Here is a 23,994-nt window from a genome sequence, read left to right on the forward strand (position 1 = left end):
TCTCGGCATTATTATAACTAATTTGTGGGGCCTCGGATCGCGGCCGAATCGAGCGAATCCCGACAGTCGATCCCAGTGCCAAGTACGTACCGAGGGCTAGTGGGCCAGATGGGCGACAAGCGAATCTGTGCAATGCATTGACATTTTTGCCTGTGTCGGTCTATTACAGGATTCTAAATCTATGCATGGAGCGTGTAATAAAAAATTAATAGGAGGCACCCGGTGTACTGATGCAAGTAACAAAAACTCTACGAGTTGCAGTCTTCCACGGGGTCCGCTCATCAGTTGACAGCTACCCTATAGCCCCTGGGCCCTGGCTTCAAAAAGGCAAACGTAAAAAGAGCAATGATAACACAAACCACTGGTCCTAAAGATCTGCATAGTATTAAAATGATCCTAAGTACTTATAACTTAATTTTTATTTGAGATACTAGGGACGGAGAGTGCTAGGGCACAGCAAAAAAGCGCGGTCTGACAAAGTCAAAGTTGTGTCCCGATAGGTATTCAATACTAATCCAAAAGTACTAATAGTCTACAAATGAGAGGTTTTATTTTTGTAGTTAATGACTAGTACTCACTGGTAGAGGTTACAAAATAGCCTAGGTGTAGGACCGATTATGAACGAGGGAAAAAAATAAAATTGAAATGAGTAGCACACCAGGACGAAACTATGTTTATTGGCCACCGAAAGCTACTGGTAACTCGTATCAAGGAAAGCAGAGGAAAATTTCACCACGAAGAACGAAATCTCTAAACCATGGCATCTATGCAGTTGTGAGGGAATTGTATCGCAAAGTGGTCTTACTCCAGAGCTCATTCCCGCTAATCTGATATTCCAAGCCTTTCATATACGCAGTAAGATTGGCACTGGGCGGGAAAGCCGTGTCTGTCTCTCGCTTCTCTACCAAGTAGCTGTGCTGGATCTCCCATTCGCGGCACATATGCCAAAGTACGCGCTTGGAAGCAGAGAAGGGAAGAGATGTCTCATCCGAGAGGACTTGGACGGCAGAGCATATAGCTGAGCCTTCAGGGTGGCCAGTTTGATAGGCCAGGTACTCCTTGTCCCAGCTCAGAATGTCATTGAGAACAGCAAGGTGCTTGGCACAATTCTTTTCAACGGGCTGGACTGATGCGATCTCCTCGGGACTGACATTGAGGGCCATTGAGAATCTCATCAAGGCGCAGAGCAGACTATAAGGGGTTAACAATCGGTTCGGTGATCAATGAGCCAGGGTGTCTGGGTGAATAGACTCACGCCTTGCCAACGTCCTTTTCCCGGTAATCCAAGTATTCACCCATTTCCCTGATAGTCAACCGGGCCTTGTCGGTTTGTGATCTCATAAAGGTAAAGGTTGGCTCGAGGATGCCGTCCGCCAGGGCTTTGTCATGGGCACGCATACTCTCCCACAGATCGTACATAATCCACTCAACAGGGATATTCCTGTCGGGTAGAACATTGCCACGAGCAATGGGTATAAGCTTCTCGTTGTAAGCTGACCCTTCGTCGAAGGACATGTCCTCCAAGAGGTCTATCCGGGCTGACATTAGCCTTCATGGTCCTTTGGAACGTGACTGGTCGCAAATCCTAATTCTTTAGAAGGTAGCCTCACCGTCAATCAAAAAGAGAATAGTAAGAAGTCGGCAAGCGAAGTGAATGCGGTCATCCTTAGCCAGAGGGAAATAGAGGCAAGTGACACGGGAGAAGCCGGCGGCGACAAACTTCTTCCTATCCTTTTCTGTCTTAAAAGGCCAATGGGTAAGGAAGAAACCATCAACTTCTTTGGTAATCTGCTTCTCCAATGGATGGCATAACGGCTCAAACCGCGAGGGGGGCGGAGTGAACGGGTTGGTCACAGGGCCCCTGACCTGCGTTGGAGTAACTGTCCGCTGCTTGGAGGCAGTGCTTTTTGCTAAGAAGTGGTATCCGATGTTGTGGAAATCTTGGAGGACTGCCGGAGCCATTATGGTATGCAATCTTTCCAACGGAGGAATATAATATTGATGGTGTGTTCGTGCGTGGTTGTTTTTGTGTTGAATCGGATGAACGATTTATACGACGCTGCAGCAAGTAGTTGTATATAAATTGAATGATCTGCACTTGCTCTGAATATACAAACCAAAGAAACTCAAAAAACGTATAGGTTATTCCTAAAATGTCGGATATATCCAGTTTCGTCGTATTCCGATGAAGGACACAATGTTATCTACCAATGACAAACGATGACGAGGGATTACCTCCGTTATGCAGAAGGATTATATCTCAAGGGACTGGCCTTGCATTGAACCTGTTAGATTGTAGTATACGACATCTGGTTGCGTCTTCTTTCATTCTCGGAATCATGACATCGTTTAAAATTAACGAGGCTGACCTTGGCGACCTGACGGGGAAGCGTGTAATCATCACAGGAGCCTCGTCTGGTATCGGTCTAGGTGCAGCTACCATTTTCGCCCGGAAGGGTGCCTCGGTGCTCAATCTTGACATTAACCCCCCTCCTGATGGCGGCCATGAGAGCATTGAGTACCGTGCGTGTGATATCTCAAGATGGGACGAGCTTGTGGCGGCCTTCAAGCATGCAGGCGACATTGATATCGCTGTCTCCAATGCCGGTGTTTCCGAGGAGACAGACTACTTTGCGGACACGTTTGATGATTCGACGGGAGAGCTGCTCGAGCCCGCCTATGGCGTGCTGAATGTCAATCTCCGCGCTGTGCTGAACTTTACCAAGTTGGCGCTGAGCAATTTTCGTCGGCGCAGATACCCGGGCAGCATTGTGATCACATCGAGCGCAACTGCATATGCACCTGAGCAGTCGTTACCAGTTTACAGCGCATCGAAATTGGCGGTACGGTCGACTTTTCTCTTTTTAAAAACACCTCGCTTACCACGTCGTCCCCTGTACTTACCCATCGTCAACCAACATAGCTCATTGGCCTGATTCGCGCGCTGCGATCACAAGTCCGAACGGAGGGCATCACCATCAATTCGGTTGCCCCAGCGGCAACAATCACCAACCTACTTCCGGGTCACCTTGCAGCGCCTATTATGGCAGCCGGACTTCCTGTGAGCTCCGCCGAGTTTGTCGGCCTCGCCATTGTGTACTCGGCTGTGGCGAGCCAACCTGGGATCGTCGAACTATACGGAAAAGACGACAAGGGATTGGCTGAGATGCCATCACGATGGAATGGACGCACGATTCTCACGTTGGGGGATCGATATACTGAACTTGAGGGGCCAATTGCATCGTGCAGGCCACAGTGGTTTGGTGCAGAAAACACTGTGGTGACCAACTTGCAGCAAGCGGCGACGGACTTTAGAGTAGGCATATAGATGAATGAGGGAGTCTGTGAGAACTAGCTGAATAGTATGAGAAAATATTTCTACCCGAGCCCAGACTTTGAAAGAAGCTCGAGAGCGAGCGCCGATTCAAGATTCCATCGGTATCCCTCGAAGAGCATTATTCGCAAGAGTCGTATTTTGCATTGCTAACTGACCGTCCTGCTCACTGTTAGATACTTGGCATATTAGATCCCCTGGCCCCTTCTAGCCTTTATAGCACGTGCTATCTTTTGCGTCTTTGGCGTAATTGGAGATAAAGCTAAGTGCGTAGCTATTAGTGCTTATCAAACTCGGGTGATACACGTCGGGATTGCTGGTTACGGTCCGGGCTCCGGTCCGGGCCCACTTGCCCCTATGGGGAGTGAGAGCCCGCCAGCCGGAGTTCAGTCAGAGAGCCGCCGCGCATCCAGTCTATGTAGATGAGAGAATACACAATGGGATAAGCTATTCATTTCGTGGAGAGGGAGCCTCCTTGGCTATTGTATGTGTGTATCTAAATCTCTGGTGCGCACTGCATTCTTTAATAACAACATTGGCCAATCTGCATCACTCTCACAACCTCATTCTTGTGTCAGTGGCCCAACGCGGCTACGAGATCCAACAGAGTTTCCGCCAGCTGGCCCAGAAATCAACCAGGAAACTTGTCAATCCATTTTGACATTCAAGGAACTATGGAGGCCCTCCAAACGACCACGAACAAGGCCTCCCAGGAGACAGGAACAGCTACCAATGCGGTGAACAAAAATCCAGTACTGCAGACTGGCATACTGGATTTGATCGATCAACACTCCCATAAAACACCAGAGGGCATAGCCGCAGAATTTGAGGGCAAATCAATTACTTTCGGCCAGTTGCGAAATGCTTCCATCCATGTTGCCATGATGCTGAAAGAGCGAGGATTCCGCCCGCGTGACCGCATCCCGCTTCTCACCCGTATGGGACTTGATATGGTCGTGGCTGTAGTGGGCGTTCTACGTCTGGGTGCAGCATACTGCCCCATGGACTCGGAACTTTGGAGCCCGGCTCGTGTCTTGGCAACGTTAGAAACAGTTCAATCGAAACTGGTATTCGCCACAGTTGAGACAACACTGCCCGGATACGAAGTTGTTCGGCTTCCCGACATCCAAAGTCTGCGCTCAACGGACATCACACGCAGTATGATTAACGAGGTGGATGCAATACGGTCCGATTTGAGGGCAAACGACCTCATCTATATCATCTTCACCTCCGGAACCACTGGCAAGCCCAAGGGCGTCATGGTACCACACAGCAGCGCTGTGCATCTCGTTCTTCAGGACTTCCCCGGGTTTATGAAAGTTCTACCCGGAGAAAGGGCTCTACTCTTCTTTTCTGTTGCCTTTGATGGTATGATTCATTATCACCTTTTGACATTGTTTGTACCCATGCAGATCCAGCTCGCTGACAAGTCTCATAGGCTGTGCTGGCGTCGTGTTTTCTACCATTTGCAACGGGGGAACATTGGCCATGGCGACAGCGTCAAATGTGCTTGACGTGGCTCCCATGTGCACCGTATTGATCTTGACGCCATCAATGCTCGCCACCTTGGAGCCGACGCCCCAGTACGACAACGTTCGGGACATTTACATTGGTGGCGAAGCGCCCACTGCAGCAATCATCAGAGCCTGGACGACGCCAACTCGGAAGGTATACAATTGTTACGGTCCGACAGAATGTACAACTGCTGTATCGAGTATCGAGATTAAGCCCGGGGATCCCATTGTTCTGGGCAACGTTGTGTCTGAAGTCGACCTCGTGCTGCTCGACGAGAACCTAGACCAAGAGGTTGAGCAGGGCGAAATTTGTGTCCGAGGACCTTGTTTGGCCGTTGGGTACTTGAACAACGACGAGTTGACCCGGGAAAAGTTCTTCTTCCGAAATAACGTTCGTCACTACCGAACTGGAGATCTGGCGCGACGGAGCAAATACGGTTTGCACTTCGTCTCTCGTGTTGACCGCGTGGTTAAGAATCGTGGTTTCTTGATCAACCTTGCCGCTGAGGTTGAGCCGGCCTTGGAAAGCTTTGAAGGTGTAAAGCAGGCCGTGGCCTTCATGCACCGAAAGCAGCTTGTGGGCTTCGCCACACCGGGAGATATTTCGGCCAGAGATCTCAAAAGTTACTTGAGTCAGAGATACGACCCTTTCATTGTGCCGGACCTTCTTTTCACCGTGGACGATTTCCCGCTCACATCCAACGGCAAAGTTGACACGAAAGCCTTGCAAGTTATATCTGAGTCTGCGTTCGTCGCGGAGGAACCTGTTGGAGAAGATGCGGAATGTGCTTCTGTGGCGAAAGCGTTTGCCGCCGTCTTTGATAGGCCTGCAAGCCAAATTTCTGGTGCTACATCTTTCAGAATGCTTGGAGGCAACTCTCTCCAAGCCATCAAGCTCAAGTCTTTTCTGCTTCGTGATAACATGACCATCTCATTGGGAAAACTGTTTGAGCTGGATACTGTTTCTGCAATTGGTCAAGCTCTTGTTTCTGTTGCTGCTAGCACAGATGCTGCACCGGACTCGACATCTAACAGCTCATCAGAGGCACCGCTCACGCATGCACAAACATTTGTGCTACAACAGACCCTCGATGAGCCTCAGAGTAATTATATATATTACTCTTTGACTAGAAATACTGTTTCAAACCCTGTTACTCCCAGTCAGCTGAGGGGGGCGTGGGAGATCGTTTTCAAACGCCACTCCATTTTGCGCACGACGGTCGACCTCAACCGTGGCGTTCAGACGATACAGGAGGACTTTAAGATCCCATGGGAAGATTTCACAGTCAAGAGCATAGAAGAGCTGAAATCTCTCTCCGAGAAGAAGCAGGAGGCCATGTGGTCCAAGCTGCGTACCCAAGAGGCCCTCGAAACAACTGGGCCGCAATTCTGGATCATTGAACTGCCTGAGGAACAGATTCAGATGAATTGGGTACTACATCATTGTCATACTGACGCATGGTCGTTTGGCATCTTATTGAAGGAGTTGGAGCAGATTCTGGATGGGAAGGCTGATCATCTCGCGCCTCCATCAAGCTTCCTCGATCTGGCGCAGCATTTGGCTTCCAAGAGACTCAAAGAAAAAGTTGAGATTGAGAGTTTCTGGAAGGAATATGCTGCGCCTTGGGACAAGTTGAAGCAAATACAACTGCCATCCCCTGAAACCCCCAGCACGGATCTGTGTTTGGTCTGGGAGTCAGATCTCCCAGTGAAGAAGGCTGCTTTAGACGAGTTCGCAAGTCGCAATGGCCTCTCATCAGGGACCGTTCTTTCTACGGCATGGCTTTTGATGCTTCAAAAGTACACTGGCTCGGATACCGTTGGCATGAAGGTTAGCGTGTCTAACCGCAACCTGGACTACCGTGATGTCGGCAATGTGGTGGGACTTCTAGCCGGTCGCTGTCCACTCATCACGCAGATAACCAGGGATGCGCCAGTTTTAACAACACTCAAGTCAGTTCAGCGCAGCTTCTATCGTGCCAACGACTTCGCCTGGACGTATCCCGAGCTTCGCCAGCATATCGATACCGAAAGTGATAGTGCCTACTGGTTCGATTCCTCAATGGTATCTTTTATGGATGTGCCAGTTGAGCCAGGCCCCTGGCACATATTCGAGGACCAACTATTTCAAGCCCCAATTGAGCTTGGATTCACTCAGAAGGGTGAGATGCTACATTTATCTGTGCACTATGATGCAAGTCGTTACAACTCCGGGGGCATCGAGGAGATCGCTCTAGACTTCACCAAGAGACTGTGTGCGATAGTTGGGTCTTCCGACGCGGAGAATGGCGATCCATAGAGAATAAGGAATTCCCACGACGTGACTTGGATATTGGAAATTAAATTATCCTAACATTGATAAGAATAGATATTGTGATATGAACTGCTGGTTAATTTAAGGCTTTATTTCGATTCACAATCCGGGCGCGGCGTAGGACCATTGAGGCTGCGTTCAAATGCTAGTGTAATGAAGGCCGCAATCCCCCAGAATTTATGAGATCTGACGCTGAGTATGAAGACGAACTAGCCTAGTTGGCTGGGACAAAATGAGATTGATGTGTTTCGACAACGGGTTAGGTGAGTGTTCTGGGATCAGCCTCGGCTTTGCCTGGAGGGGTTAAAGCCGATCCAGTTAGTCCAATACCAGGAAGGTCGGTGATGCTTAAAGCAATTGTCAGCTTTATTAAGGTACTTATAAAGCTAGTTGTACACAAGCATGGGAGAAATTCATACAACTACGGTACTTGCAGGCCCTCTATCTAGGGCTGAAGAAGTCAACAACTTCCGCCATGGCAAAGCTAATCCCCGAAAGTACTCTCGAACTTGTCACAGCACACCCGGAAATAATACTTGGACTCATATTTATCTCATACCTGGTTTCCCTCGCACTCTATCGGCTCTTCTTCCATCCCCTTTCGGGATACCCAGGGCCCAAAATCGCGGCGCTCACAGTGTGGTACGAATTCTACTACGACGGCATTCAGCGAGGACGATATACCTTTGAGATCCAGCGGATGCATGAGAAGTACGGGCCTATTGTGAGAATTAGCCCCAACGAGCTCCATGTCAACGACCCGGATTTCATCGATGAGCTCTATGCCGGTAGCGGCAAAAAGCGTGACAAGTACGACTACTTCAGCGCGCAGTTTGGCATTCCCGACAGTGTTTTTGGGACACCTGGACATGACCTGCATCGGCTGCGCCGCGGGGCTTTGAACCGATTCTTTTCTAAGGCTTCTGTGTCAAAGCTGGAGCCGATCATCCACAGCGCCATTGAAAAGCTCATCGCCCAACTCCAGACATACGCAGGTTCTGGCAGCCCCGTTGCAATGAACAGTGCCTTCAGCTGCATGACAACGGATATTGTCACTGAATACGCTTTTGCAAAGAGCTCCGGCTTCCTCTCGTCCCCGACCTTTGAGCCTAACTTTCACCGCGCCATCATCGCTGGGTCGGACATGGGACCATGGATCAAGCAATTTCCATGGCTTGTCACTTTGATGAACAAGCTTCCGGAACGAATCGTGGTTCGGATAAACCCAGAAGCGGCTATTTTTGTCAAGTTCCAGGAGAATATCCGCCGTCAGATCCGGGAGGCTCAAGCAGAAATCGCTTCCAGGTCGAAACAAGGCATAATTGAGGAACAGAGTGACACCATCTTCCACGAACTCCTCACTGGAGATTTGCCAAGCGAAGAGAAGCGGCTCGAGAGGCTTTGGCAGGAGGGCCAGATCGTGGTTGGGGCAGGAACCGAAACTACTGCTTGGACCTTGTCCGCAACCTTGTTCTACGTTCTTGACAACCCTAAGATCATGTCCAAGCTCCATAAAGAACTAAAGTCTGCCATTCCCGATCCTAGTGAGAGGGTGAGCTGGAACCAATTGGAGAAACTACCTTATCTCGGTGCCGTCATATGCGAGGGTCTCCGTTTGTCGTACGGAGTGAGCACGCGCCTGCAACGGATCAATCCCCTCGGGCCACTTCACTTCAAACCTCAGACAGGCAATCATGCCGAGTCAACCAACAACCACGAGGTTGAATATATGATCCCCAAGGGAACCCCGGTAGGAATGACAGCAACATTAATCCATACCAACACAGCCCTGTTTCCAGACCCGCACAGGTTCCGACCAGAGCGTTGGCTAGACGATCAAGGGAAGCGCCATCACCGTCTTGACGGCTACTTGCTGTCATTCTCAAAGGGTAGCCGTCAATGTATTGGCATCAAGTAATGACACAATATCCAATTTCATCCATTAAGCTACTAACATACGTCCTAGTCTTGCTTATGCGGAACTTTACATGGGCCTTGGGTTGTTGGTACGACGTCTCGGTGACCAAATGTCCTTGTACGAAACGACGAAGGAAGATGTGGAGATCAAATACGACCGGTTCGTCCCAATGCCTAAAGACGAAACAAAGGGAATTCGGGTGTTGGTTCAATCACAGGAATAGAGATCATGGAATTACAAAACTCAGAACTTGATGATGAGATTCTTGACGGCAAGGGATAGAATTGGGGGGGCGATCAAGAGGTTTCAATTGGTGAAGAGATTGCATATAAGGAAGACAGGGCTATCTCCTTGTCAACCTTCCTAAGGAAATCACAGACATCAGTAAATTCATTATGTAGTGATCTACATAGACCAGGCACCGAGCCGGCGAGCCCCCAGCTCGCCATGATCTCTCCATTCAGCCCTTCTAGGACGAAATTGCACATAGTTGCCATGTCTTGTTCAAGTTTTAGACCCGTTCTGGATAATCCCGCGTAAATCCTGCCGCTTTTGTATCAACCCGTGTCTCGGGGTTACTTAAACAAGTAAAGTCCCTGCACCAAAAATTCACCCCCATGTGAATTTCAATCCATGGGCTCGGGCTTTCGAGTGACGGCACAGTGGCTGCTGTAGATGAGCATTCGCATGCTGACCTGTTATATTACGATATAAGTACTAAGCGTTGTGCAGAGAGAGAAATAAATTTAACATATCCAGCTATAGTTTATTCTTTATTTCCATTCGAAACATACATCCATCAGAACAACATGGCTCCGCACGCAAATCACGATACATCCGAGTCTCCTCTCTCTGGCCCAGCAGAGGGTGCCAATTTGACAACTATTTCCATTGGCAAGCTCATGAGCGGGGATGAAGCGACGGAAAGGGAGCTTTTGCGGACCTGCAAAGATCTCGGTTTCTTTTACCTCGATGTCCGCGATCACCCATCCGGACGAATGGTAAGCCAGATCGAACAGATCAAATCGACGGCCCTGCAATTCTACGACCAGCCGCAGGAGGAGAAAGATAAATGGGAAGTCAACAAGGATCACGTTGCAGGAGAAGAAATTGTCCTTGGGTAGGTCGGCCTAAGCCCTGTATCTACATACACTTTCTAACATCATGACACTGGCAGGTATAAGCCTGCGGGCTGCCAGACAGGATCTGTTGCAGGAAAGAAGGACGGGTTTGAGGGACTCCTAGTATGTTCACGGTACTCTCTGCCGGCCTTCCAATCCAAAACCTAACATGAGTCTCATCCAGATTTTCGAGCATGCTCTCAAGAACGCCGCTCAGGATCGTCCAATCCATGGTCCCCAAGTATTCCAACAAAGGCGGCAGCTGATTGAGGATACCAATGCAAAACTAGGAGAAATGGGCAGGGTTATTTTGGATAGCCTATCCCATTCCCTACAATTAGATGATCGCAGAAATCTCACAAAGCACCATCGTCATGATCAGCCATCCACGACAGCACTCGGCCTTCTCAAATACCTCCCGTACACGGCACAGAGCGAGGAGGTGGGCCATGTCTCTCACACAGATATTGGCAGTCTGTCGATGGTCTTTTCAGATGTGGGCGGATTGCAGGTCTACCATCCCGGAAAGCAGAAATGGATGTTCATCGACCCAAAACCAGGGCACACCATCTGCAACATTGGAGATTCCGTAGAATTCATGTCACAGCATGTTCTACGATCTTCTCTGCACCGAGTCATTCCTCATCCGGCCGAGGAGGGGAAAACTAAGCTCACAGTTGTCTACTTGATGAGGCCAGAGACTGATGCTGTCTTTATTGGCCACGATGGCAAGGAATGGAAGAGTGTAGATTGGCATAACATGAAGAATAGGCTTTTCGCTGAGGACTTGGAGTCCCAGGCGAGAAATATTGCTCTGACTGGGCGACTAGGGCATGACGACCTTTGGGATGAGAAAGAAGTTGAGGCGTGATAGGGTCAGTACATTAAATTGGTTAAACGAACACCAAAGATGAGAATGAGTTATCAGTTATCTGGTATGCCACACTGCCAAGCCTGTACAATCTAACTTTACAAAATGCCGAACACATCCAGGCATGAGATGATACTCTAGATTATTCGCTTAGCATTCCATGATCACTCTATACGTTCAACACTTTAGAACCATTGATGGTCTGAACAAAGTTCCCTCCAAGACCCCCGCCGGCGTTTGGAATCCCGGGTGTCAATCGCCGCCTAGAACCCGACGAGCAGCCTCGACTGAGGCAATTGGTGTAAAAGTATACCCATTGACGGTATTAAGTACGCTCATCTTAGCAGACGACCGACATCCTTCCGATCTCGTTCACACTGAAACTCTCCATCTGCTTGCCCAAGAACGACTCCAAAGCGTGATAATTCTTGACTTAGCCCAACCACACAGAGAAGATTTCGTTGACAATTTAAACATGGTATGAAGTAGATAATTAAGGTATTTGCGCCTGATGCTTATGTGTTTGTAATTACGTCGGCCTAAAAATGTTCACCTCCGAACGACGGTAACACATATCCTCGCCGTAGGTAACTGCCTATATCCCATTGTCATGCTGCCGCGGTGCCATCCATCGTTCATCCGCATTGTTCGTCCTCTGACTAGAATACAACTAGAATACAACCCCCCTGGTCTGCTTTGTCTTTTTCGCAAGATTCAGATTTCTTAGAAGAAACATCCAAATGAAGCAGAGGCCGAAAATGCCAAGTCCGGCGGCAAGCATTCTCGCTTGGGCGTAGCCGTAGGCCTTCTGGATTCCGATCCGCTCAGGGCTTCCAACTGGGTAAGATAGCTGGACCTCAAGGTCCGAGTAGATTTCCATTACATCTGGCAGCGCAGACTCCGGCAGGTTCTTCTGGAGCGCCTTGAGAAAGGTGTTTGTCCAAATGGCTCCCGAGACGGTATAGCCTATAGCGCCACCCACGGTTCCAGCCACATACAGAACCGCAAGCACAGCAGCAACATGCTGGTGGTCCACGGCAGCAAGAACAGCCAGTTGAACCAGGAGGATGAAGACGCTCCCGCCGATGGAGATGAATATCTCGCACATGATGATGAACCCAATGTGCTGGTTGGGCCGGCGAAAGTATATCATCAGACCAAGGCCAAAGGTGTAGATTGGGACGGTAACGTAGAATAGCCACTTGAAGCGGCCAGTCCTGTGAACCAGATAGCCAACAATGAAAAGCAGAACACCAGAGACCACCTCGAACGTGCTGTTGACGTATCCGGCGTTGGCCATCGACAGGTTGCTGACTACCTGTAAGAAGGACGTGAAGTAGCTGTTCCAGCAATAGTATGAGATCATATATGTCGCATCAATAAGACATGCCGCAATGACGGTCCTGTCGGCCAAAAACTTGCCCTGCAAGAACGGGGTCGGAGCCAAGTACACCTCGTATAGTGCAAAGAGGACAAGTACAAAGAAGCCGACGACAATCATAGCAATGATATAGCCAGACTTCCACCCATTTGGCGCGGAAGAAGCCAGCGTGAATGGGAGGAGGAAGACAGTAAGGCCAGCGGCGAAAAGGATGACTCCTAGGACTGTGGGTTGAGGTGAAAATCAGCAACATGCATGCTTGTGGGGTGGATATCGTCATTCACTGACCGTCAAACTCCTTGAGGTAGTGCCAGACATTCTGCGAGACAGTCCGGCCGCTTTTCTCCCGGTGGAAAATGCCCTGCTTCTCAGCCTTGCGGAGGTTGAGCTTCAGCATGAGAAACAAGGGCATGGCAATACAGGGCACAAGGATGGCGAAGCAGCCAAATCCCCACCGCCAGCTGACGTTGTTGTAGAAAGCCTCAGCGGCTTTTGAGCCTGCAAATGCTGTAATCATGTACGGAGAAGAAGTGAAAGCAAATGCCAAGCCTCGATTTTTAAGGGTGGTGACATCGGCAGCAAACACATCCACGGTGTAGATGATGCCTCCAAATCCGACAGAGTAGAATACCTAGCAGATGTAAGCGTAGGCACTCCCGTGATTCGTAACTGCATCCGATGCTGGTTAAAACGTACCTGCGCTGCACAGAACGTAGCAAGATTGTGCGACGTGGCCATCAGAATCACGCCCAGAGTCGAAAACCCAACCATGAGAAGGAATCCCTCAGCCCGACCCCAGATGTCAAGAAGCTTGGCCATGGGAATGTACACAGCAGACGTCATAGAGTCGGACACGATGCCGATGACAGTAAGCAGTGAATGGGACTGGAAGTCGCTTGTGACGAATGGCGTCAAATTGGACAGAATCGAGAGTCTCAAACCGTTGACTAGGTACAACAGCCAGATGCTATCAAGAGGCGGCAACATTAGAATGGTACACGTGGACAGCACACTCCACGGGGGAGCACGTACTTGAACAGCAATGCGGCCAGCCATTTCTTATTCCAGACCAGAGTCACAGCCTCGATCTGCTGGACACCAAGCTGTGTATCTTGGTTTGGTACTAGGTCATCGAGGTTCTTCTCCGGGGGCGCACCATCAGGGTAAACGCCAGCTTCTGTCTCCTTTTCGCCGGTAATCGTCTCTGCAACTCTCTGTATCTCTGCATCGTGGGTGGTCGTGGTACTTTGGGCCTCGTTGGGCAAGGCATCGCTCCCGACGCCCCGTCGGAGGTGGTCGAGGATCGGCATGGTCGTATCTGGAAAGGTTGATAATTCAAGATGCGCAAAGAGCGAATGGCTTAGGTTTTAAAGCCATGTCCCCTTCTACTCGTGGCTACCTGCCCATGGGTACTGACGAGGCCCAAGAGCACGCCACCAAAAGAAGGGAAAATTTTCCGACTTCGGAATGGAGTATCTGGAAGGTCAAAAATAGCCAGCCTTTGGGTAACAGAAAGGGTTCATCCCAGTGATCCCACAACAATCCCTTCTTGAGTTGTGGGTAGCCAAGCCCCTAAAACCAGTAGCCTGGGGTTAGACTTCACATGGAATCTTATCTGATTGATGCATCAAAATCTCAATATGCAGTCAGCCGGAATGATCCGGCAATTTTACGCAATAGCTTGAAACAATGAGGTGTTTTCCCACGGAATTATCGTTCCGTGATGTCAGTAACTGTCGATAACGCCTTCAATCTAAATTACCCATCGTAGCCCATCCATGCAGCAAATCAAGACCAAAGAACCTTGAAATAAAATAAAAAAGTCCTGAGGGAGTCATAAATGCAATGGTTAATTCTCATGTGAGTCCATCCAGAGACAAGGACAATGCTACGTTAGTCCGTTGTTCGTCGGGTCGCTTGTCTCGTTTTCTACGGATTGCTTTAACCTCATCCAGTAATCCGTAATCCAATAGCACGGGGGGCCCCACAGAAACTATTGATGCGCTAGTGGAGCTTTTCTGATTATCAGATGATCAGATAATGTACGATGCGCTACGAAGATTTACCATCCCTCAGGCGTCCTTAGCAATTCCTTGGCTTCTGACTAATAGTGCGCGAGGCCCTGCCGATTAGATGCTGGCTGAATCAAGGCCCTCTGCGATACCGGCGCCCGAGATAAATCTGGTATCTTCCTGCAAATATTCCGCCTTGGTCATCAGATAGTCCCAGCATCAACATGAGAATTGATTGCTGCCTTACCTGAGCCATGACACAGATCACGACTATCCTCGAAAGGGGTCACCTACCCAATACCTCCCAGTACACGGCAGAGACGGATAGGGGGGATTACCTTGTCCAGGTATCGTGGCCTCTGGCATGGAGCGAGGATTGTATCCCACCAAACAACGATGGGCCCATCTCCATCCTGTGAGTAGGAACCTTCCTTCGCAGTTGGGAAAGCGGCATCTGACAACAATGTTTCCGTGAAGCTACCTTGTGGATGGGAATGCCTACTTCTTCACAGCGGTGGATATCACAAGACGTATGGAATTTACCAACAACACCAGAACCATAGTCGTGGGCGTTGGCTATCCCCCATCCAAATACGTCTACGACTGGCGCAGAGGACCTGACCTCACCCCGCCAACGCCAGATGGCAAATATGAGATGCCGCTTGATAAAAATGGCAATCCCCGGACAGATTTATCCTTTGGCGAAGCGCACATGTTTCTCGACTTTATCCAGAGCCATGTCATGACACATGTCGAGACGAAGCTCTTCCCACACCTACCACTCAGCACCAGCCGCAAGGCTCTTTATGGTCATTCATATGGTGGAATTTTCACACTGAACGCTTTGTACACAAAGCCGACACTCTTTGATTTCTTCATTGCTGCGAGTCCTACAATATCTTGGAATAATTACTCCCTGGTCAAGAATCAAGAGGCTGCATTCCGCGCACGTGTGTGTCCCGCTGATCCCCCTCCATCGTTGTTCATAACGTGGGGGACCAGCGAGGACGAGCTGGAGAGACAGCCAGATGAGTCCAAAGAAGCCTGGAGGAACAGAAAGTCGAACGCCGAGGAGAAGGATATGAGGCGGAGCGCACAGGCTCTGGTGGCACGTTTGGAAGATTGCTCCAGTATACGAAACATCTGGACATGTGAATTCAAGGGGGAAGATCACGGAAGCGCCGCAGTAGTAGGTCTCCAACGAGGCATTTATAAATTCCTATTAGGAACTCTTTAATCATACATCTAAAGTCTTTATGCTTTTCATCAACGCCGTCTAAACTTGGGCAAAATAACCATGGCCGCAAAAGCAATCAGTCTATATGCAGTGCCAATCCCCGCCAGGACGCCGACATTGGACCAGAGCCAATCCAAATGATACCCAGTAATACGGGATGCGAGCTCGATATTATATAAATACTCACGTGGCTTCACCAGCTGCCCAAAATATAACTCGCCAAGCCAGGTACCGGGTGACATACGCCAGAGCCACTCCAGGTGCCACTGCTTCACCTTAGAAAGCGATGGCGCGGCGCCGGACAGAATTCCGACAATGAGGCTCATCATCGTGGCAAGGAGGGGGGCATCCTCGCGCCGGACAATCATACTGACCACGCTGGCGAGGCCGTAAATGCAGTAGAAATAGACGAGGTTGGCCGCAAAGGCCGTATACCAGGCGATGATGGGCGTTGAAAGGAGGAGCATAGGGGCTGAAAAGTGCAGGCATCCAACTATCATGCGCGGGAACGCCGACAGAACCTTGGCAACGAAGTAGGCAATCCTTGAGTGGCCCGCCTCGGCCTCGCGTCGGTGGAGCATCGTTTCCTCGGATAGGATTTTGACTCCGGGTGCGGCAGCAACAAGACCGATGGCGATGGCGACAAGGAGCGCCATCTGGGGCGCAGAACTATAGTCGGTAGCGGTGGAAAGGATGCTGTAGGGCTCGTTGTAGAGACCCTTGAAGTGGATGCCGTGTGACGAGTTCTGTGCTAGACCAAGGAGAAAGCCGGCGAGGGCGGCAAGACCCATCTCACCGAAGAAGGCTGTTTTCGCTCGAGACTGCTGCAGCATGGCACGGCAGAGGTTGATCCAGACCTGCAAGAGGCGTGGGGCACCGCGCTCCTTGAGTGCCTTGTGCAAGGAAACGTCTATGAGCTTGCTGTTCCGGTTGTCGTCGGGGGCTTCTTCGACCGCTTTCTGATGGGCAGCCCAGCTTGAGATGAGGGTTTCTTTGGAAATACTCCCGTTCGGCTTGTATTCGCGACCATTGCCGGTGATGATATCCGTCAGCACATCACCTCCATTGCAGTGCTCCGGGAAGTGGTAACCGAGTCCCTCAAAGTAGGCCTCCACATCGCTCTGAAGGCCCTGGTAGATGGTTTGTCCGTTGCCCAGGAGGATGAGCCGGTCAAACATTTCGAAAATCTCGGCCCGTGGCTGATGGATAATGACAATGATGGTGATGCCCAGTCTGGCAATAGCCTCGAGCGTGCGCAGCATAGACGAGGCGGCAGTGGCATCGAGGCCACTGGTGGGCTCGTCAAGGAAGATGGCCATGGGCGCCGCTGCGAGCTCCATGCCAATGCTGACACGCTTACGCTGGCCACCACTGATGACGGGCTTCGCAACGGTTCCCACCATGGAGTTTCGCACGTGCGAGAGCTCCAGACAGTCAACGACAGCATCAACATGAGCCTCGATGTCAATGTTTGACCACGTCCTCGGTAGGCGGACCTTGGCGGAGTGGACAATGTTCTCGTAGACGGTGAGTTCGGGGAGCACGACATCGTCCTGGGGAACGTATCCAATGACCTTCTTATACCTGGCCACCTTGCCTGGGCTACCATTGACAGTAACAACACCGCCAGTGTGGTTAGTCTTTCCCATCAGGACATTGACAAACGTCGACTTTCCCGCGCCAGAACCGCCCATGACTGCCGTGAGTGTACCCGTCTTAATCTGGCCCGTAACACGCTGGAGAATGGGCCTGGCAATTCCTTTGGGCTGAAACCTGAGATTTGAGTATCCAAACGAGAGGCCAAAGCTGGAAGCATCTGTCGCTTTGCGCATCGAATCGACAAAGGCCCTGAGCTGCGGGTCGTCGATGCGCGATGGTTCCTGCAGCCGTGACTGTCGCATGGCGCCCCTATCCAGGGCAGCTGCGAACCCAGTCGCCGAGGCCTGGCGGTTCGGCACGTACGCATCGCGCATGGGAACCATCTCATGGTCCTCGTCGCTGTCTTCGAGCTGCTGATACCTAGAGACCTGGACAGTCATGGCCCGTTTGAGCGCTCCGAGGCGGGATTGCGAGCCCGTCTCACGCGCAGTACGGAGTCGGGAGCGATATTGCATCATCAGAACCCCGATGACAAGTAAGATATCAACGAGGATGAGCAGAATGATTGGAATCACGCCAACCTCGTACGATGAGCCCTTGGGGCAGTAGCTGCCGGCGAGACAGTTGGTGGGAGTCGCTGCGCCAGGCTGGCAGTACGTTCCAGATGGGCATTCAATCATCTCCGCTCCTTTGCCACCCAGGGGGCAATAATGACCTTTCGTGCAAATGACTGGCTCGAAGGGCCCCATGCTCTTGTTTTCGCCGTCGAGCGCGCAGACCTGCCCTGACAGGCGGCCTTGTTGGCAGACCTCCAAGGGAGGACAGAATTGAGGGAGCGAGTTGACCGTGTTGTTGGCGCCTTGAATATATGAGGTGAGCACCGACCGATGAATCAGTTGGGGGAGATCTTTATGCTCTTACATAGGAACCCTTCCCGACACCCTTGCTTATCCCAATCTTCGGCTTCCTGGATCTTGATGGGCATGGCAGCCGGTCTCCAGCAGGGCATTGTCTCGACGGCGTTTTCATCCTCTCTTACACGGTAGAATGCCGTCGAGAACGTCGTCTGGTTCTCCCCCGTGCATGCCTTGTCGTAAATGCTGAGCTTATCTTTGTCGCTGAGCTCTCTTAGAGCCCCAGACTTCCACACCATGGGCTTTTTCGTGGCGGGTGGATTTGAGTCATCGTTGATGGGCCCGCCGACCTTGCCTTCACTGTGGGGGACCTTGAACCATTTCCCAGTCGTTGTCGCGTATACGCCCTGGGTCTGATTCCCAATGCATTGCCATGCTGCCTGCTCCGACTTTTTGGCTGGGGTTCTCTGCAGGGCGCAGATGCAAGCTCCGGTGTCGAGGAAGCTTGGTCCCTTGGGATCTGATTGTGCAACAAAGGGGTGCTGGGGCAGATAAGCTTCATACTTGGTGGCCAGGTCGATCATCTCGTTTGTCGCTTCGACGTCGTATAGCGTCGGTATCTGTCACGCACGACCAAACAGTCCATAGTCAAGCGGCTCATGGCCAGGGACATGCCGGTTCTTATAACACGGCCCCGCTGTCAATATTCAAATATGCCCTCATTACTATTACATCCCATGTCGGCAATTGGAACAATGGCGCCAGATGGGGCCTGAACAGGCCTGAACAATGAGTGAGTGCGTTTCGTAGGTGAGATTTTTTCTCAAGGGACTAACGCTATATTTACACTGAAGGGATAATGGCAAAAATACCAGCACACTTCCGGCCCATTGTTAGCATGCCCTTTGTCTCATTATTTCTGTCGTCTTTGTAAGCTACAGGGGATGCCCGGTGCTGACTGGGCCACGGGGATTGTGAGATTTTAGTGGCGGCGACCGCCACGCTTGGTATCATCTTTCGCGCTCAGCCCTACTGATAAAATCATACCCAGCCCTGTTAATAAAAAATAAAGTGCCAAGATTGGTCTGGGGCATCGCTGTAGGAAGTGAGCAGCCCTAACTAGGACTGAACGTCATGACCTCAGTACTCCGTAGTCCGTACTAACGTTAAGTCGAAAAAGCTAAGCCCCATAACTAGCGCAGCACGGGTGAACATCATCCACTCTGTACGAATGCTAGTCCTTAGCAACGTACCTAGGTACAGATACTGACTACTATATTAGTAACTATTGGAGCTGGGGCAAGGATGAAGGGGCTTTGTCTGCCTCCTACGGATCCCGATTTAGATACCTTCTCGAAGCTACGTACGAAGTAATATTATGTACTACTCCCCATTGGCAAACGTTGGACGACTTTTAAGTGTAGGAATACATGCCCCACCTTGCAATGGATACACATATCATACTTAGTACGGATACTATGTAATTTCCTTGTGGCCGCTACGATTGTGGTTAATAAATTGATCGAGGTAATGTAATTGGCAATAATACGAAATACCAAGAGCGTAAAAAAACTTAAGCAAACGAGTAGTATCTCCCTTTCTCTTGAAAGCCAGTCTCGAATAAGGTACGTACTCGTACTTCGTAGGCATCGCCCGCTTCGCAATTTCCGGGGGTGTCAATGCGCTGCGCGCCATGATTCTCACCGCCAGCTGCGCCATTGGGCTGGGGCTCAGAGTATCAAAGACGAAAATATAACACCTCAGCTTCCTGAAGATCCCAGATGCGCACCTCGACAGTCTTAAGCAAGGCGACACCCCAGGTATGAACCGGCCTCTCCACACCAATACCGTCTAGGCTGGCTACCATTGCTGCTACAATATTGGCCTTGAGCGCGTCCTCGACCACCAGCGCAGTGTCGCGCACCGCGTTGGCAGCGTCCAGCTATCCTCGAATCTCCCAACGCCCGCCCCTCTGCCGTTTCCCGAATTGCAGCCTGAGGACTTCCCGCCCTTGGCGATGCGGGAGTCGAACTGGATATCTCTGGCCCAGGAAGTGCTCGAGCCACGCCTCACGTCATCCGTAATGCCCACCAGGAGCTGGTTCTGGGCGCCCTCCCCCGTAACAGTCGCAATGATGACCTGCAAGTCGTCCTCCACCCGCAGCACCGAGACCCAGTGACCGTACTTCTCCAAAGAATTTTCAATGGCAAATGGCTCGTTGGAGTGGCTCGCGTCCGTGAGACCGTGACGAGTCCGACGTTCAACCTCGCGGTCACCAACCCCAGAGACCAACAATGCCTCTCCATGGCATCATCGTACGCGTTTCCCGGCAGGTCCAGATGCCGCACTTCCCGGAGGGCCACATTCTTGGCAACGGTAAGTGCGACGACACCTAGACTACAAGAGATGATGTAACTGCCGACGCTATGCTCACCGGTGAGTTTGGATAAGGTCCTAGAAAGGGACTATTAACCTTTTACCTGTACTGATTAAAACGACGATTAGCCCCATGTATCCGTAGATGGTTTTGTTTTACAGGTGGTGTTACGTACATTACCTAGTTCCACAAGCATAATCTAACTAGACCTAGAATTGAAAGTACGACTACGAGTAGTGTACTACCCGGCAACCGGGAAGGCTCCTTGGCCCACTACAATGGAACGCCACTAGAATGGACGGCCATGACTATGGAGGATACTGTAGAAAACAGCCCAAACAACCAGCTTTGAAGAACAAGTTGGAGTATGACCTAGTGACGTAGTTCGTCTCGGGATATTGATAAAGATTATCTACACAGGTTGAGTTCCGTGGGACCACCACCTGGCTCAATATCGACTGGTCGAGCTACGTGTATACTCGGATCCCCTGTTTAATTCAGCTACTGTGCTGTGACTTTGGGTCTGCTATTACGGGCTAATCAAATGGCACGCTTAGCCTAGTCATCTGCTGTTAGTGCGCTATTATAGCAATTTCCAGCTATTAGGCCAGCTGCTCGATGTTTACTTTTGGAACCCTGTCTTCTTTACTAGTAAAATACCCCTACTTATAAAGTTATGGATCGTACCGCTAAAATCCGATCTAAAATCCTGATTCGCCCATCTCTGCTGCGGATCAGTCACGATGGTTGAATCAAACAGGGAGGGGTTCGAGTGTATGGGTGGGTGTGAGTACTATAATAGTTAGTGTATGTAGCTAAGACCAAGCTGGGTAGGCTGCAGGCTTGCAAGTTGCAACCACTACGAAGATCATGTGCCATCGTGCATGCCGATGATAACAAAGCAACTACGTACTGGTGATCCATGGTGATCCAACGTGATCCGAGGTGACTGTAGTGCAGCCGTGCTCTTCCATTATGATTGGGAGGAGTGTAGACAGTCCATTCGCGTGGCCAGAGCATAATTAATATGGGGGTGTATTAAAAATTGAACTTCTAAACTTTTGGTTCTTCTCGCTTCACCGAACCTAGACCACAAACCTTGCCAGGAGTATTCATAACTCCAACATAAGCCAGAATGGGCATCTCGTCAACCCTAACGGGGATAGCGGGAAGCCAGTCTACAGCCGCCTTCTATACCACCATCGGGCTCGCGGGTACAGCCGTGTACTTAGTTTCGCTCAGCATTTACCGCCTTTACTTAAGCCCTCTGTCCAAGTTCCCTGGGCCAAAGCTGGCGGCCTTGACGCAATGGTATGAGACCTACTACGAGCTGTTCAGTGGTGATGGGGGTCAATTCATCTGGCAATATGCTAAGTTGCACCAACAATATGGCAAGTTACCCTTACTACATCTGACCTTGAGCGCTTTGACCCGACTTGCAAACGATGACGCTGACGGCTACGTGCTGGCGGCCAAGGCCCGATCGTTCGCATCAACCCTTGGGAGCTGCATATCCAGGACTCTGACTTTTACGACATTCTCTACACGAGCCCGGCCTCGCGGTACTACAGCAAATTGCCTGCCCTAGCCCACCGCTTCAACATGCCAGACGCGGTCTTCTCGACCGTCGACCACTCCAAGCATCGTCACCGACGCGCGGCGCTGAACCCCTTCTTCTCGCGGCGCAAGATTGCCGATCACCAGCCAGCCATCCAGAGCATGATGCACCGCCTCGCCGACCGCGTCGCACGCGAATACCTGGGCAACGGCAATGTCCTCTGCGTCGACCACATGTGGGGCTGCTGGGCCGGGGACATCATCAGCGACTACACCTTCGACAAATCGCACCACTTCATCGAATCCGCAGACTTCCGCGCGACATACACCGACGCCATCCTTGGACTAGTAGAGCCCGTACACTACATCACCCAGTTTCCGCTACCCACCAATCTATTCAAGATGCTCCCATTGTCATGGGTCAAGGCCATGTCCTCCCAGTTGGGGACCGTGTTGGATTTCAACGACGTAGGTCTGGTGGTATTCATGTTCTGCTGCTACTCGCGGCCGGATGTTTGGACTTCTCATCCCACTACCAGCCTAAGTTGCTAATCTATTGCTTCTAAACACAGGAAATAGCTGAGCAAATCCGCACACTTCTGAACAAGCCCCAGGAGGAGAGGGCAAAGTCCAAGACCATGTTCGCCGTGATACTCGAGTCCGAACTCCCCCCATCGGAGAAAACCGTCGCCCGCCTGCAGCAGGAGGGCATTAACGTCATTGGCGCAGGGTTTGAGACGACGACGCGGACACTCAGCCTGTGCACGTTCCACGTCCTCGCCAACCCGCCCATTCGGGAGAGGCTCCAGGCCGAGCTGAGGAAGGCCATCCCAGACCCGACAAACCCGCCGCACTGGGACACTCTGGCACAGCTGCCGTACCTTAGCGCCTGCATCGAAGAAGGTGGGCGCGTCTTGCATCAAAGCTGACGGCGAACATTGAAGACCTGCTAACCCTCGAAAGCCCTGCGGCTCTCCTATGGAGCCTCACAGCGTATCCCCCGAATCATCGAGCGCGAACCCCTCCGCTACAGGGACTGGGTCATCCCCGTGGGCGCCACCGTCAGTATGGACAACTACACCGTCGCCCACGACGAGGCCATCTTCCCGGACAGCTTCGCCTTCGTCCCGGAGCGCTGGCTGGACGACCCCAAGGCTCCCGACGGGAGGCCATTGTCCCGCTACATGGTTTCTTTCGGCCATGGGCCACGCTCCTGCTTGGGGCTGCAACTTGCGTATGCAGAGCTGTATACAGGCATCTCGACCCTGTTCCGGAGGTTCAACATGGAACTTTACAAAACGGAGAGGGATGCTGTTGATCTGTACATGGATCGGTTCTCGCCGCGACCAAAGCCGGGGACGAAGGGAGTGAGGGTCCTTATTGAAGAGGACATGTGTGGCTAGAGGATTAATGGAGTCGGAGTGATGGTATTCACATGCAAATGGACAGCGCGCACCTTACAGTAGTGTCGGAGCAGCTCGGTCGCTGCCATCAATCTAGGTCGAGAAGGATGAGTTTCGTTCGCTGCAAGATAAATGGCATTGCAATATTGGTAAAATACAATTGATGGGAAAGAAAGGTCAGGAAAGGTTGGGTTATGATGCATCACGCCATGCAGTCTAATCTTGAGACTCATCCGCTTATGTGGCCCCATGAGCCATTGGACGTGAGGACCTTGTAAGTTATCTGTCAGGACCATAGCTCCCTAGGATCACACAGGCAATGAGGGCGCTTGCCGACATCAATGGGCGGCGGACGCCGTGCAGAACCGAGACATCACAGCTGGCAAGCCCGAACTAGTGGTTCTAGGCATGGATGTTCTCCAGCACGGGCTGTAACCCCGCATTCTCGTAACTACCACACACCACGGCGGAGAATGGCAACGCCCTTGGTTCCCTACCGGGC

General features: G+C 51.1%; 8 protein-coding genes across 8 annotated transcripts; 5 read left to right on the forward strand and 3 right to left on the reverse strand.

Annotated features, from left to right (window-relative positions):
* Positions 1–764: 764 nt before the first annotated feature.
* Positions 765–1,962, reverse strand: ARI1 (carbonyl reductase (NADPH-dependent) ari1; the record flags this gene model as incomplete). The annotated part of the gene is made up of 3 exons (XM_083192164.1): positions 765–1,191; positions 1,256–1,529; positions 1,611–1,962. The coding sequence occupies 3 exons, from the start codon at positions 1,960–1,962 to the stop codon at positions 765–767; spliced, it is 1,053 nt and encodes a 350-aa protein (XP_083051221.1).
* A 377-nt stretch (positions 1,963–2,339) lies between these two features.
* ACO1O0_002700 (uncharacterized protein) lies at positions 2,340–3,328 on the forward strand (the record flags this gene model as incomplete). Its single annotated transcript, XM_083192165.1, has 2 exons — positions 2,340–2,843; positions 2,924–3,328. The coding sequence occupies 2 exons, from the start codon at positions 2,340–2,342 to the stop codon at positions 3,326–3,328; spliced, it is 909 nt and encodes a 302-aa protein (XP_083051222.1).
* Positions 3,329–4,215: 887 nt separating this feature from the next.
* ACO1O0_002701 (nonribosomal peptide synthase GliP2) lies at positions 4,216–7,147 on the forward strand (the record flags this gene model as incomplete). The annotated part of the gene is made up of 2 exons (XM_083192166.1): positions 4,216–4,702; positions 4,773–7,147. 2 exons carry the CDS (start codon positions 4,216–4,218, stop codon positions 7,145–7,147), a joined length of 2,862 nt encoding a protein of 953 aa, XP_083051223.1.
* A 490-nt stretch (positions 7,148–7,637) lies between these two features.
* Positions 7,638–8,994, forward strand: ACO1O0_002702 (cytochrome P450; the record flags this gene model as incomplete). The annotated part of the gene is made up of 3 exons (XM_083192167.1): positions 7,638–7,659; positions 7,777–8,912; positions 8,962–8,994. The coding sequence occupies 3 exons, from the start codon at positions 7,638–7,640 to the stop codon at positions 8,992–8,994; spliced, it is 1,191 nt and encodes a 396-aa protein (XP_083051224.1).
* Positions 8,995–9,889: 895 nt separating this feature from the next.
* On the forward strand, positions 9,890–11,072 carry ACO1O0_002703 (uncharacterized protein; the record flags this gene model as incomplete). The annotated part of the gene is made up of 3 exons (XM_083192168.1): positions 9,890–10,200; positions 10,258–10,324; positions 10,386–11,072. The coding sequence occupies 3 exons, from the start codon at positions 9,890–9,892 to the stop codon at positions 11,070–11,072; spliced, it is 1,065 nt and encodes a 354-aa protein (XP_083051225.1).
* Positions 11,073–11,742: 670 nt separating this feature from the next.
* Positions 11,743–13,763, reverse strand: ACO1O0_002704 (uncharacterized protein; the record flags this gene model as incomplete). Its single annotated transcript, XM_083192169.1, has 4 exons — positions 11,743–12,677; positions 12,742–13,084; positions 13,150–13,420; positions 13,486–13,763. The coding sequence occupies 4 exons, from the start codon at positions 13,761–13,763 to the stop codon at positions 11,743–11,745; spliced, it is 1,827 nt and encodes a 608-aa protein (XP_083051226.1).
* A 1,968-nt stretch (positions 13,764–15,731) lies between these two features.
* On the reverse strand, positions 15,732–18,739 carry ACO1O0_002705 (uncharacterized protein; the record flags this gene model as incomplete). The annotated part of the gene is made up of 2 exons (XM_083192170.1): positions 15,732–18,160; positions 18,223–18,739. 2 exons carry the CDS (start codon positions 18,737–18,739, stop codon positions 15,732–15,734), a joined length of 2,946 nt encoding a protein of 981 aa, XP_083051227.1.
* Positions 18,740–22,134: 3,395 nt separating this feature from the next.
* Positions 22,135–23,492, forward strand: ACO1O0_002706 (cytochrome P450; the record flags this gene model as incomplete). The annotated part of the gene is made up of 3 exons (XM_083192171.1): positions 22,135–22,557; positions 22,662–22,992; positions 23,053–23,492. 3 exons carry the CDS (start codon positions 22,135–22,137, stop codon positions 23,490–23,492), a joined length of 1,194 nt encoding a protein of 397 aa, XP_083051228.1.
* Positions 23,493–23,994: the final 502 nt, after the last annotated feature.

This window comes from Amphichorda felina (genome assembly GCF_050947745.1).
Source record: "Amphichorda felina strain 45539 chromosome Unknown scaffold_3, whole genome shotgun sequence".
NCBI lineage: Eukaryota > Fungi > Ascomycota > Sordariomycetes > Hypocreales > Bionectriaceae > Amphichorda > Amphichorda felina.